General features: G+C 36.4%; 1 protein-coding gene across 1 annotated transcript; it reads left to right on the top strand.

Moving 5' to 3' along the window:
- Positions 1-11,722: 11,722 nt before the first annotated feature.
- LOC150102989 (uncharacterized) lies at positions 11,723-13,243 on the top strand. Its single transcript, XM_090398034.1, has one exon. The coding sequence runs from the start codon at positions 11,723-11,725 to the stop codon at positions 13,016-13,018; it is 1,296 nt and encodes a 431-aa protein (XP_090254160.1). The 3' UTR covers positions 13,019-13,243.
- The last annotated feature ends 2,596 nt before the right edge of the window (positions 13,244-15,839 follow it).

The raw sequence follows: 15,839 nt of genomic DNA on the forward strand, positions 1-15,839 counted from the left end.
CATAGTCGTGGAAACAGGATATAAGGTACTTGAAATGATTGATTTTTCACTTCCTGTTTCATGCTGTTCCTAGCCGGCAGTTTGAAAATAATAATCAACCGTCAGTAATCACAAAATAGCGTTATTGTTTTAAGGGAGAAAATGATAAAATAAGAGATGAATCATCAAAATAAAGAATTAAAAGATATTTAATATACAATTTGCGTTATTAATCCTAACACTCTTACAGCGCAGTACGTTAGGATTATAACGTGTCCGTTTGCAAACGGAAATTCCCTCTGAAATTTCTTTTTTAAGTCCAAATTCATATTTTCACCCATTAACTTTCTTTACTCGTTTTGATCTTGGGGAATTTAGTATAAAAAACTCAAAGGAACGAACTATAATACGACAGATGTATTATAATTATATTAATTATATCAAAAAACAGTTGAGATTACTGCAGCAGCGCTGTTTGCTGTGAGAACGTACTGCTGTTATGGGAACAACAAAGCTATCAACAAGTAAACGAAATTTTAGCCAACAATAATTAGAGCTATAACAATTAGCAAGCAATATAGCGCTCAGAACATGACAATGAAAATGTCAAAAACAGCGCATATTTTATGAACAAGAGTAAAAAAGTGATCCCGCGCAACAAGCGTAGCATCGGTGTTCAAGTGCTTTCCTGGTTGAAGAATGGTTTAGGAAACAATAACCAAATGTCTAAAACAGTAATAACTGGGGCGTCAAAAGTATCTAGAACAATACAGCATTTGCTATCCGATTTGCAAAGTTAAAGGAAGCTGTGTGATTTGTCTGCAGTGATGTGAGAAGACATTGTGGTACTTGATAGCTTTACAAAAAATGGTTACTTCTGAACAGCTTCGCGACCTACGCAGTCGCGAAGCTGTTCTTTTCAGAAGACAGTGAGTTAGCCATTCGCATTGGATAATTCGCGAAGCTTGATTTTTTGTTGTTTATTTGTAGATGAATTAAATGTAGAGAAATATCCATTTTTAGCGCAGAGTTAGAAAATTGAAGCTGCTTGCTGCAAGAACTGTTTTTAGTTAGGAACATCCATGATGTAGTCACAAGTCAAAATTTAAAAATCAGCGTCCTTCGCCTATTGAGTGGTCTTTACAAGTGACGGATGAGATGGTGATGGAGAGTAGAACTCTTGCAGTTTCCCCGTTTCAGTCATATATTATAAGCTGTAGGGGGGGGGGGGGTCAACTACGCCAAGTCTCAAATAAGACAACTGTTTGTCTCAGTGGTCAATGTTCGTAAAAGCTACAAGCAACAATGAAATGAATAGGGATGGCCACCAGCTTCCTCTTTTTTTTTTTGAAGGAGGGGGGAAGGATCGATGTTTTGTCTTTTCACAGATTCTTGGAATAATCATGGCTATTTGTAGTTTTGAATCCTATTTATTTAGTGGCCAAAATATTTTTGCCAAACTAATTTTTAGTAGCCTACTATTTTTATAGCCAAATTTGTTCTAATAGGAACAAAATTATGATACTTTAGTGCCAATGCCGTTTGGTTGGAAGGATTTGAAATTGAAGGTAAGTTAGCCAGTCTTATATGGGGGATAGCAAAGTTTCTTTCCAAGAAATTCGGATTTTTCCTTCTGGCAAAACAGGAAAACAGACAAAAATACATTTGCAAGGCAGTTAGTGTAGCTACGACACAAGGCCGATTGATGACGTAGAATAGTACAGTGTGAAACGGTCTTTAGCTGTGAGTCATGGGACTCATCGCAAGTTGAGTTTGATAACTAAATTCCATGTAATAATAATAATAATATCAAAATATTGAGCTTCATTTTGTAAGTGCCTTCCATTTCTAGGAAAAAGTGAATATGACTGCTTTTCAAGTAGGAAGTATACTAAAAAAAAGCAACCATGATGAGAAAATTTTATTTAAGAAAATGCACTTCGCTTCTCATCATAGGAAAACCTACAAGTTTTTTAGGACGAATTTTTCTGTCTCGTTTTCTAAGTTGAACATTTGGAATCGTATAAGCGAAATATCACACGGTTATCAGGCGATGTTTTAGGCTTTATAACCGGAATGTAGCATCTTGAAGCACGTTCCATTTGCAGTGAAAGTGCTGAATAAGATGCTGATGGCGTCCGACTTAAATAATCACCAATGGAATGAAATTACAAAAGGATGAAAAGTGCTTGTTAGAAAAACAACATCAGGCCATTCTGACTGCAACCTCTTAAAAATGAAACCTTTCAATAGACGATGGTTGTAATTTCATGATCATTTGTATATGTGGACAAACACGTGCAACATCATTTGGCCATACATGTACATTCGTAGCTGATATCTTGAGGTTACAATGAATTACTTGAAAATATTGCATGATTTTTTCATGCACCGGAAGAATATTTATGGCGTTGAAATATCTAAAAGACCATGTCAAAATAGTTGAATACTAAATTTGTATCAGAAAAAAACACTTCGCGTGAGGTCGTCATGGTTATTTATTGCGAGCAGCAATTATTCATGTTACTGATTTGTATAATGATTTCTTACGTGGCTCAAGATTCTTCACGTCCCTAATAATTTCAGCACAATAAAATCAAATTAGAGAGAGAGAGGGAGGTCGTAAACGATGGAGTGTTTCAGACTATTTCATATAAAGATACCTGATCTCGTTAAAATATCTCATATGTAAAAAGATAACGCTAAGTACTGTGAATTTTGTGAAAGCAGATAATTTAGAATATCCAGTATTAAAGTACGCCCACAATTCGTAGAACCGAGTCTGGCAGATTGCCAAGAAGAGTCAATTCATGTTGAAGGGGAGAAAGAAATATGGCGGTGTACGAATTGTTCACCAACACGCGAAATCATGTGCTTTATACGTAAAATTTTCCAACTGTTATACATGCAAAATTGTTACCACTTTAAAAACTACAATAATCATAAAAGAAAAGCTAATTTTCCAACGACATTCGCAGAAATGTCGAAAGGGTCTCGCATCTCTGGGCTAATCAAGTTCAAAAAAAAAAAAGCTGCAGTGGGCACGACATATTTTTTTTTATGGAAAATATGTTCTTAATAAGAATATGAAAAGTAAAATTCTTGATACAAGTCGATGGATCCCATTAGTCAGGATAGCAACATCATACTGCAATGTCCAAACTGGATAAGTGAAATTTTGATCAGACAGGGTTGACTGTGCATCCCAGATCGAACCTTGACCAGGAGGTCAAGGTTCGATCTGGGATGCACAGCCAATGAAAGAAGATGATTAATGATAATCCAGAAGCAGCTAATGGCTGACAGTGTTGTTTTAATAGTTGAGAATTCAATTCTCCCTATGAAGTTGGAATAAAACCATAGAACAGCAGAAACAAGAACACCACTAATATAAACATAAGCATCCGCTTCTAAACTAAAGATAATCTACTTTTCAGCAGAAGCTAATTACATTTCTCTCTTCCCTTCTGTATCGACTCTTTTTTGCATAAGATGTCTTAGGAGATTTATTCTTTTCTGAGAGTTCCGTTTCTTCTGGTGACTTCATAGAATTATTTAATTTCATTTATTCAATATTCGCCTTAATAATTCGGTACTTACCGATCCTATAAAGCAGATCTGCGCAGACCCAGAGCCTGCCCAGATCTGTTTTCTTAACCATAATTTTAAAATATGGTGGTTAGTGTTATGTCTAAATTGTATTCTTGTGTGTGTGTTTCCTGGACAATTTGCTTGATTGCGGGATGAAAAAATCGAGCTTCAGGGAGGGGGAACCCTTCCACCATCGTATGAGACTGGTCAAGTCACCTTCAGCTGAAAAGTCCTTGGTATCCTAGACTAGATTCAAACCGCGGTCTTTCCATCAAAGGGCTTCGTCGAAACCGACTGAGCTATGGAGGCTCTCAATGAGAGATTATTATTATTTCCAATGGGCCTGGGAATATAGGATCCCAAGAAAGTTATAGTGAGTTACAATTACATATCTGAAACGAAATCAGTGGTGGACAGCATAATAGTTCCTTTTTCTGTTCAGGAACTCCTAAACCGACGGAACCTGATATTCCCCATATTAGTGTTAATATGATAAGCACCAATTCTTTTGATAAAGAAACATAACTAGAAAAGAATTAACGGTAAACGTAAGAATAATAAAGGAATTTGAAGTATTAAGTGGTCTGCAAGCGTATTTGAATAAAGGATGACGAAACTGTACAAGATAAACTTGAAAATAACAAACTGAGTTAAGGTTAAATAAAATAAAAGAGATGGAAGTTCAGGTAAGTTTTCAGAACCAGATTTTTATTTTAGTACAAACAGTCTAGAGATCTGTAACCAGTAACCAAGGATATGCATTTCACTCACGCAGATCTGCAACAGTGACAAGATAAAGTGACAAGAGAAAAGTTCTTCATATGTTCTTAATATGGTACAGATAAGTTGTATTCAGCAAGTAAGATTTAAGGCGCAGGGAGATGGGTTCATGTAAAATCCGATAAAAGGCAAAGCATGTCTAATACACCCTCTATACTGATCTTATTATGAAGGAAAAGTCATTAAACCTGATATCAAAATTAGATATGTTAAACTCGGCTCTTTACGTTATTCGGATGATGTCATAAATCAATTAAAAGATTTAAGCATTCTTTTTAACTAAACTAACAACTGCTGAAGAAATCTGGCATGAAAATAAACAATAAAGAGAACAAAAATGATGAAAACAGGCAGGAACATCGAAAACAAACTGTACTCGTATCTTGCATTGAAAATCACCGAAATAAAAGTCCAAATATTTCAACTATTTAGACACAATTTCAGTGCAGATGGCAAATGAAATACGATAATAATCAACACTAATAATGGAGAACCAATTAACTAATATTGAATAAAACAGAATTCAAGAATACTGATCTAACAATACGCAAAAGGGCGTTTATTTCCATTTAACCAACACTCAGATCCATAAGTTAAAACAATTAGAGGATTAACTTTTTACTCTCTTTTGGATCAGTATAGCTTATGGATCCCTACCACATGCCGCTTAATTCTTTGCTGGAATTTAAATAATCACTTGTAATAACACTCATGCGACCATATTTTGAAATGATTACATATATCTAAAACTGGTTCCGTTTATATTTAGCAGATTTAAATCCCATTTTTCAAAAATATATTAACGTGCTATGTTTCTAATATGAAATATTAAAAATTTAGTATGTGAGACAAGGATAGTGGAGTAGTCAACTGTTTATGGCCTTCTTCATTATTTTTGAGAGGACTGAGGAGAGGGAAGTTCGTCAATAGTTCGGCCACAGACTTTTAGCGACTTCTTTTTTGGAACGGGTTGAATATATGCTTGCTTCCGCGCACTATGGTAAATGTCCCAGCTGAATATACAATGGTAGAGACAATCTAGGAAAATATGTTCGTTTAGAAGCACAACGTTTGAATACATTTAGAGTGATGTCATCGGGACAGTTAGACTTTAATGTCTAAGTTATTTACTATTCTTCTAATATCTTTTTGCCGAAAAACCACAGGAAACATGGAGAGGCTTTGTTTCTACTATAGTAAGAGGCGATTTGTCTTGGTCATCAATACAGCAGGCGAAGCGTGATGCCAGGAGGTTAGCTTTAAGTGATGTAGCAGTGGCGCCATCTGGATGTGTGTAAGAGAGAGAGATGGAAGTTCAGGTAAGCAGATGTTGCGTCCGATGGCAGTTGCAAGAGAACAAAAAGGCAGGAATTTCATTGGGATTGGAGGTCAGTTTTTTGTAATTGGTCCTTAAATCAGTTTAAGATTTACTGCGTGCCCGAGCATAAACTGAATATGAAGCTGGAGCTCTTGTTGCAAGCCGCCTGCGACGTGCTGAATATTTCGCAATTGCCTTGATGCACTTGTGTTAAATCATGACTTGGAAAGTGGACAGGAATTATGAATGGGATAGGAATGAAGGCCTTTACGTGCGCAAGAACAATTTCTGTAACTTTCTCAGAGCAGTTGTCTGGATCAAACGTAAAAGCAATAGTCTGACCATTTAGAGGAAGCGCAGGAGTTCCAGTGGTCATCCCGCTTAGCATCACTGGACTGCCAAAGGATTATAGGTTGGGAGTGGCTGGAGGAAGGGCATTCTGTGAGAGAATAAACTGGCACAAAATTATGGTCTGAGTTATTGAGATGAGAAGTAACCTCTAAGAAATATTTGCAAGGAGAATCGGGAAAAAAAAGATCAAGGGAGAGTTGAGAGAATTATCAGGTATTCGGGTTTGCCGATGTCCGATTTGCGTTAGGTCATTGCTTTATATGCAAATAGCGAAGTTATTTGATAAGATCAATTGCGGACAGTTAAAATATAAGCGAGTGAAGATGTCTGAGTGGTTTTCGGAACTTGGAGAGATGTAAATACAAGAAATGAACTTTATTGAATTGGGCAAGGAAACCTGGAGCCAGAGGAAATCAAAAACTGGGAATTCTAATAAGGCATTCTCGTGGGCAATGTCAGATCTCACGAAGGCACAGGTGACACCAACTGTGGCGAAATGAATCATGACTTGCGTAACTGGGACCAATGAAAGTAGACTGTGGCTGTTGTAGAAGAATTTTGGCTTCTGTTAACAATAGCAGGTCTGGTGTAGATTTCTGTAAGTGATGTTATGTCATTTATGTTGGTGATTATGAATAAATTCATGGCTCATGAGCTACTAATGATTATTTAGTAAGCAATTTTAGTGGTAAGTGATGGCTGGGGAATTATGGATCGGACTAAGATGGATCTTGATGCGAACTACTCAGTAGGAACATATCTTTAGGATGATATTAATTCAGATCTATGGATGTGAATGAGAAAGTTTAACGTGTAACTCCACAGGGAGTGCAAGAAGCACGAAATACTGAATTATACATAAATCACATTATAGTTTAATCGGTTTTACAGGTTAATAATCGCTTGATAATTTGGATTCATAGCGAATTCCGTCCTACTGATTTAAAACTAATCCATGTACTCAGTAATTAGAAAATCACTTAAATACTTGAAGAAATAACTTCAGTGGTTGGCCAAGCCCAAAGATGGAATTACAATCTTAACCATAAAAAAATGACTTTAGAATCTGCAACTTTCCCTTAATGTCTTCCACTTGTAATAGAAGAACCACTTCCATTAAATGTAAGTCGTGATTTCTCTGAAAATACAGCAAACTTTCCTTAGACTGTGCCGTGATTAAACTCGCTACAATCTGTGTTTTAGGAACTTGACCTGTCCTAATATTACTGCTACATGTTCGGCTGTGTTGGAAGGGGGAAAAGGGTTTGTTCTTATTTACAAAAACCCCATAGTGCTAACGTCTCTGTAGGTTAGTCTGCATTAAAGATGTGTTGCCTGTAGGATTTGGGTGGATTGAAAGTAGAACTGGTCAATGGAGCGTGACCAGACGCTGTCACAGCGGTCTACATGACACCATTTTTTTGTGCGATAGCTGTTATAGGAAGCACGCGCACTCATTAACAACCAACGAGCGGTGATGTGGCACGCTAGAACATTACACTCTCACCAGTAAATGTGTCAGCTACATCTGCCTAGCGGTGAGTGCAAGCGAGATTGTTGACCCTCACACTGTTTTTCGCAAACTTGTCAGATGTGAAATTCAAAGTGAAAAGAGAGAAAACACCCTTCAGATATATACATTTCAAATGGCTGAAAATAGATGCAAAATATATCCTAGGGCATTTAACATGTATTCATATTCATAGATGAAAAAAAAAACAACAGAGACGTCCTTCACTGCATTATAGTGCCCTCCAATGAATACCAGTTATTCAAATCCAGTTTGGATAACTGGTTGGAGAGGTAAGTTAGTGTAATAAGAAGCCTGCTTAAAGATTGACTTGAAGGAAGTATTTACACGTTTGATCACAGGATAAATCATTCAAAGCAGGACGATGAATTGTTAGCTAGTTCACGGTTTTTATGCGATTCTACTCACGAAAGGTTGTTAACCTATTGTGCATTCAGTGCCAAGAATGGAACCAAGGGTCGGATAGTTTAGAAACCCTGAACTAAACATTATACGTAGCACTTTTTCAAGCCACTTCACTCCCAGATAGTAGGAAATAATTAAAAATTCATCAGCTATCTAGACACATTCAAATCACACGATTATAACCCATGACCCCTTAGTTTATTTTTATGTTTACCCCACACATGAAAGGTCACAAGACCCACGTGTGGATAAGTGATTAAGGGAAAATGTAGCCTGTTGGTATGTTTCTTAAAGAGTGGGAGGTTGTACTCAGTGGAAAAAAATAGTATGGGGGGGGGGAGAAGACTGTTCCAAAGAATAGAGGTGGATGTTATTAAGGAAGCTGATGAGAAGTTAGTTCGGCGTGTTTGGAGCAGGACAGCATATGGGTGTTGGCCAGTGGCTGCTCCAGTTCTTCTATAGTTAGAACAGAAGAACTGGAGAAGAACTATTAGAAGCAAGTAGAGGAATGGTAACAACCATTAAGAGGAGCAATGCCCACAGATAGAAGAGACGATACCAGTCGGTCACAGGCAATGTTAAATGACACGTTTATTAAGACACTGGCAAAATTGTTTGATGGCTTCTAAATAAAAGTGCCACTTGGTTCTGAACTGGTAAAAGGACTGTCACACCGCATAACTATCACCGTAAATTGTTCCAGTTTATTTTTATTTTATCTATTTTATTTTTTGAAACATCTTCAAGAGGAATTAAGGAAACAAGTTCAGTGTGCAGTCAACAGACATGGCATGCAACGAACTTTTGAAACTCCTAGTGGTAGCCTTAAATTCACTGTGTAACTGTTGTCTGTTTTCAACAAAATGAAGGGAGGAAAGAACACTAGAGATTTAAGAAGACAACCATAAACCATGCCATCTTATATTAAGAGGTCGACTAATTTGTCTTCAGTTGTTAAATCCTTCTTACATTATTCGCATCTTGGGATTCGAAACCCAAGTCTTTTCAACCAAAATGCAGCATGTATTCTTCTTATTCGTAAGAACAGCCGAACGTATTAGTATTAAGCTGTACTAAGAAATACACAAGAACAGACAATAAATTTTCTTATCTCATATCTACAAGAGCTGTATTATGACAAAAGTAACAAAACAGGACTGTACACTAAACTGGAAAAGGATTACGTTATTGCGCTGAAGACTTAAACGTTGGTAAGTACTTGCGGGTGTTTGATCTCTCAAGCTGAACAGGTTCTTGTTCTTCGAATCATTGAGCATGCGTGTGTGGGTGAGTTGGAAAGAAAAATTACGGATGAAATTAGTCCTGAAGTGAAACACGATGGACTGATTCTTCTACAACTAGGCATGTATTCTAAACCTATATAAAATATTGTATATGTCAGTCCATTTTTCTTTCAGAAGCTTAAAAGCCATAAGCGATTAAAAATAAGATTATTTATTCGTACTAATCGTACAGATTAGAAAAGTTAACCACAAAACTAAGCACTTTCCCTACCATTTCACTTTTCATTTAAGTTATCAAGTGCTATTTTCGATTGTCTGGTTTACCAGAAATGGGATGCAGACAATCAAGATGAAACTCGTTAATCATATGAGATTAAATTCAATAATTTACAGGGTTCTAGAGTTCATTGGAGATACAGTAAAGGTTACCACTTAAAAACAAGTTCGAAACATGTAAAACTTCTCCTTTCTTGCAATGCTTGTCTCTGAATGCGAGAAGAGATAAAAGTTCAGGCCTCAGCTCTTGTTTTCTTATTGAGAACAAGTTCTTATCACGAAAGTCACCTCGCAACAAAAATATAAAACACTTCGAAGGCTTCGCCTAAATCGAAAACTGCGTACCGATGTCAACAAATGTTAGGGCACACAGACCCAGTTTATTCGCTGGTCATATGACGAGCACGTAACAAAACAAACACTAATAGGGCAGTGTTCCCGAAAACTTGTTCCGATCAGCAAAAGGCAGCGGATTTTTTTCACACGTTTTCAATTTCAATTAAGAATATGGCAGTGAACTTACACTTTTTTTTTATACGAAAACGTCAAAAAGTAGTCCACGTATTGAGGATTAGTAATATAAAAAATCAAACACTGATCCCTTTTAAGGACATACGCTTTAGAAAAGAAGAATGAAGGAAAGTATTAATTTGCTTCATAGGCTGATAGGTTCACAGATTTACGCTCCCAGTAGGACACTGATCAGCAAGGAATGCACGGAGGTTATTGTATCCAAATTGCGCTCCTGGCAACGATAAAACCAACGTAAAAAATTATTCAATACGAGTCCCATGGAGATCGAGTTACTTCGCAGACAATGATGGGAATGTCACAGAAGGAATGCATCGTCAGAATTCCAAAGATGATTACTTTATGTCCCACTCTCCCAGGCCAGTTACATTTTTGCGAGTCATTCACACCTACGAACGAACTACCTGGGACAAGATGTCCAATAATTAGTACGGGAATATCGAAGCAAAGAAACCTAGAAAAGTTTGCCAATTGATGCAAATATTTTCCAACTGAGTGGAATTATCAATTTCTGTTTGCTATTGACGTAGCTAAGTGGATGTTCAGAATAATCGTTAGGAAGCTAAGGTTTCACGAGTCTAAGGGGCATTACCTCTTGGAGATCACCATGATCAAAATTAGAATAATGTAAGGGAGTGCGTTTTGTTGTTCCCCGTTATCACGGATTTTACAAAAAGAGTGTGCACCATAGAAGCGGATTAAGACTAGATTAAGAAAGAGAATCAGTTTGTTCACGATTATGATATTCTGCACATTTTAACCCAAGGGGGGGGGGTTAACACGTGGAAAGTGCTATTCTAGTTAAAACATCCTTCATTTAATTAAAGGTTACTGACATGCTAGGTAGTAACGCTTTTGTTTCAAAGGTCTTCATTTAGCACAGCAATCTTTGAAAGCAATCTTGATTGGTTGTAGTAATATTATTTAGGTAGGTCGTTTTGAATGTACCTAAATTTTTAATGAAAAACTCAACTGTTGAAAAAATAATTTTTGCATTTAGTCATTTTCATTTCAATTTAGATTCAGTTTAAAACAGCAATCCTCCAAGCCAGATTTGTAAGAAAATGTGTGTAATGTATTAAATATTACTGTTTCGTTACAATCCCTTTGACAAAATTCCTGGAAAGTATCTGAGCCGTCATCATCACAACCTTTATGGGGAAAAAAACAAAAAAAAGAAAGAAACATCGAATCGCTTTTCTACTCAAATGGCTGTTTAAACTTTTGGGTTCAAACAATATGAATCTCAATTAATAATTGTGGATTTTTCAAACAATGTTTTAATTTTATTATTTAATATTTTTGAATATTTAAAACTGCATACTTTGTACCTAAAATCTAAATGTTAATTAATATTTCATTTACATCTACATACCAGTTGTTAAACTTTTTGGGTATAATTTAAGAACTTGGGTTCGCGATGATCATCATATGTGCAATGGGACAACATATTACAAGTCATGTAAATCATTTTTGAACTAAGGAACATCGTATTTCCAGATATTACATTGTAAAAGAATATTGTTTTATCGGTATTATTTTCAGAAGGCCCGTTGCAGATCTTTAACGGCAGGCAAGTACTTTTGCACTTTTTTCATTAATTTTGATAGTGAATGATTAGCATAGCGTTATTCTCTCATACTTGACTCATAATCAAATCAGAACGATGCTACTGCATTAGTAATTAGTTATGTGGTTTATTTTTCAGGAGGGAAGATGTCTCAAGTGGAGAAAGTGGACATCGGAAACAGTCTTCATACTGTTTTTCGTGAAAAAATGGAAGAAACACGCCAAGTTATTCTCAACGGGCATTCTGAAATTCCATCTTTAGATCCTTTCCACTTAGATACTTTGTCGCTGGTGATACAAGAACCGAAGGGATTCGTCAATGTGTCACTTCGTAAAACCTCAATTACCGGTTTAGGCAATTTTGAAGTTCAGGACGTTGCGAGTAATTTTGATTCCATGAGGACGAGTCTGTTACTGTACTATCCAGAAATTCACATCAGTTCCATCTATCGGATCAAAGGTTTCCTCAACCCTCCTTATTCTCAAGTTGTGAGTGACGAAGGAAGATTCGAAGCTACCATAAAACAAGGTGGCGCCACATGGTCAGCCAAAATGGACATGGAAGAGGATGATCTGACTATGACTCAAAGTACTTTCCAGACTTACTTTAACAACGTTGTCGAGAAGTTCCATAGTTTTCTCAAGAAACGGCCAATGGCAAAGGCTGGCGAACTTCTAAAAGCTGTTGCCTCTTCAGTGGTGGAAAAAATTCAGCGAGTCGTCGAAGAAAACGTAGAGAGTGCTATTGCTCATGTCTTGGGAAAAGGTCAAAGGTTACCAGACGCTTGGCCACTGGAAACAGATGAAGGGAGTGAACTCACTAAAGGCCATCACAGACAAAAGCGGCAAGTTCCTTGTATGAACGGAGAAGAGCTTGACGAGTATGTCGACACGCTGCTACGATTCGGAAGACGTCTCATTCGTTTCATGGAACCGATTCGATTTCCCAATTCCACAATCAAAATCGACGACTATCTAGTGGTCTTTTTGTACAACGGTGGAGCCCGAGGCGTATCGTCGCTGTCCCGTCGAAAACCGGCTTACGTTCGGTGTACAAACAACTCCATAACCCTTGGGCTTGTGGTGGGATTTGATGAGATTAGGGTGACTGCCAAGTATCGTGTTTTGCAAGACTACCGATTGCTGTTGTTCAACGGAGAGGCAGACATCAAGATTAGGGACACCGTGGTATTGATCCAAATCACGCAGTTCAGCAACGGAGAAACCAGACAGCAACTGGACAAGTTAAAAATTTGGAAATTGGGTCATGTACAAGTGCGCATGCGTGGATTGGGTAATCTGACTTCGGCTCTTTCAATGTTAATTTCGTACGCCATCAACGAAGATCCTAAAGCAGTGATTCCAGTGGCGGAGGCCCAACTGACTACTATGATCAGACAGCAGCTTCAAAATGTTACCGTACCAATATTTTCAATCATCTAACAGCGAAGTATGTGCGAATGTGTATATTGTATGGAATTACTGTACATTTCCGAAGCTAAATACTTTACATTATGAAGAAGTGGTTGGAGTGCTGCCTAAATACGAGATATATGTTAGTTGCAAACATCAGGAAGGAAATCTATAATCAAATAGCACACAGTGTCAGTTTTAGAAATCTTATGAAAATGGTTCGATATCTTTCAGATATGACATAACCTGATACGTGTAGAGAATGTTCTTGTAGATCATGCGAGAGTTTAACTATGTATTGTTAGAAAGATAATATTCAAATTTTGAATCGTTGATGCAAATTCAGTTTCACAAATATATAAGGTGAATCCCACTTACAAAAGGTTGTAATCCTATCGTACATTAGCACCATGAGTGGACATACTGTATATCCTGTAACATTATCCGATGAACTGTATTAGCAACAATATCGCAAATATATTAACATTTACGCGGGGTTGTTCAGGTCAACATCATTTATTTTTAAAGAAACCCTTCTTGTTAGGTCAAACTGAAGAATTGATCTATGCAGCGGTATTACGTTCCATGTTCACAGTTCATATTAATTAGGTTCGCTCAATTAAATGTTTAGATAAAAGGTTAATCCCCCCCGTCTTGAAATACGAAAGGGGAAATTTTTCTGAAACGTCATACTCTTAGTAATCCCCCCCCATATATTTTTAATGACACATCGTAAGTTTAAATGAAAGCAACCGGTTTGGTGACCTGCTGTCACCGTTTTGGAGAGGTTGTTAACATAGCAGTAACCGTAAGATCGGAATTTGTTACGTAAGATTGTGACTTCGAGGTTGTTTCTTTCCTTAGCCGTTGACTTTCGTATTTTGTTTTTTTTAGGCTCTTTTACACACACACGCAAAGGAATCTGATTGATATCAACGAATTCCAAACAAGAATGTTTTCGCAATATAATTGAGGGCAATATACTTATTGAGCTAAAGTTAATTAAACTAAATAGGAATTTCTGAGGGCATTTTTCATAAAGATTTTCCCTGAAACCATTGGACAAAAGGAAAATTTTAGTATACTCTTTATATGTTTATCTGAATAATACCGGATACTCGTGTGATGTCATTAACAATATAATGTTTTGGCTTTATTATTTTTTGTTTTTCTTATTTATATCCAGCTATATTTAAATGATAATTTCTGTCCTTAATAACGAAATATTTTAATAAGATCTAAAAGAAATTTAAATCTGTCTGATTTGCGTAATCAAGTCTCGATATATTAGCAAAGTTCAGTGATTGACTTTTTGACCTACCTTTCATTGTTTAGAAGTATTTCAGAGGGCGCTGCTATCTGTTTATAAAAAGTACAATAGTTTCAAATACGTTCTGTAAATGTATCTTTCATTAAGATTTCATGTAAACTAAAGCAATAATATTGAAGTTTACATAACCATTTATAAGAAATTTATTTTTTTAGGAACTTCTCAAATATCGATTGATTCAGTGTACTAACTTAAATAATCTTGATCGTAACTTGACCTTATCTGAATGCATTACAGTGTTGTTATTACGTATTGTCGGATATAAATGGATACATATTTAAAGTGGTCTCCAAACTTTCGCCCTCTGGTGAAATAACACGGAAAGCGAATGGCATGCTACTATTAATGGAAGGGGGGGGGATTTAAACACATCATATGTATATAAAAATTGACAGAATATTATTTATTACTTTTTCGCTGTTTAACAAAAACTGCATGAAAAAAAAAATCTTTATATAATTTTTGTTGTCATTTCAATAGCGAACAGAATATAATTTTAATTTAACATTTTTTAAATTCTGTTACGAGCTAAGCAGTCAAGACACTGTTTTAGGACATCTGATTTATGGAGATTAACCTTCAAGAAATAAAAAAAAAAAAAACACCGACATAGAACAATAAAGAAAGCCGGAATTGTTCTGAAATCTCAACATGCTTGTTTGGATCAGACTGTGTGGAAGCTGTCAACGGCCTTTAGGGTTCGGAATGTGTCAATGCTTTGTTTTCTTCAAAACAACCTCAGTAAATTATAGTTTCAGACATTCGGGCTCTTTATGAACTGTATAGACAGAAAAATACCTGATGCGATTAGGGAGCGATCAAACTCCGTTATCTTTGGACAGCTGTGGGTGGATACGAGAATGTGTCAATGCGCTCCGAGGTCAGTGAGCTCTGTATTCGCTCGCTACCAGTTTAGTGCTAGGAGAGAAGCTAAAAATAATTGAAGTTAGTCCTACTCACACTTACTGCAATGTCATTTAGGGATTTAAAGCTAAATCTTTCTTACTCAAACACAATCGAACGTTTTGTTGATGCGTTTCCTCTCAAGGAAGTTGGTGTGTTGAATGAAGGATTGGATATAGTCACATGATCACTTTTATGTCACTTCACTCCAAATAGGTAAGATGATTGGATTTATACTTCTGTGGTGTCATTAAAAAGACAGACACAGATTTCTGAGAATTCTTCACATTAAAATTAAAATTATTAAAATTAAAATGCGACTATTATCGCATTTTAATTTGCAGTGTAGTCGCAATCATTCATATGCCACTTAAAAATCTTTGAAACTTCCATGCCACGGAGAGTTTCGAACTCACAGCCTGTTGATCAGAAAGCAGACACTTTGCAGCTAAAACCTGATTCAGGACATCAAGTTAATTAACTAGAAATTTAGCTTAATGTGTAAAGTATATTCCAGTAAGTAGGTTTAATCTTCTTACATGCATATTATAAGCGTGCACCTAACTCCAGCCTAGAGGAGTATCTGTAACAGTCAGTATTATGGAAAGTCCTTCGATT

This window comes from Typopeltis vanoorti, chromosome 9 (genome assembly GCF_054136105.1).
Source record: "Typopeltis vanoorti isolate ZY-2024b chromosome 9, IOZ_Tvanoo_1.0, whole genome shotgun sequence".
Lineage (NCBI taxonomy): Eukaryota > Metazoa > Arthropoda > Arachnida > Uropygi > Thelyphonidae > Typopeltis > Typopeltis vanoorti.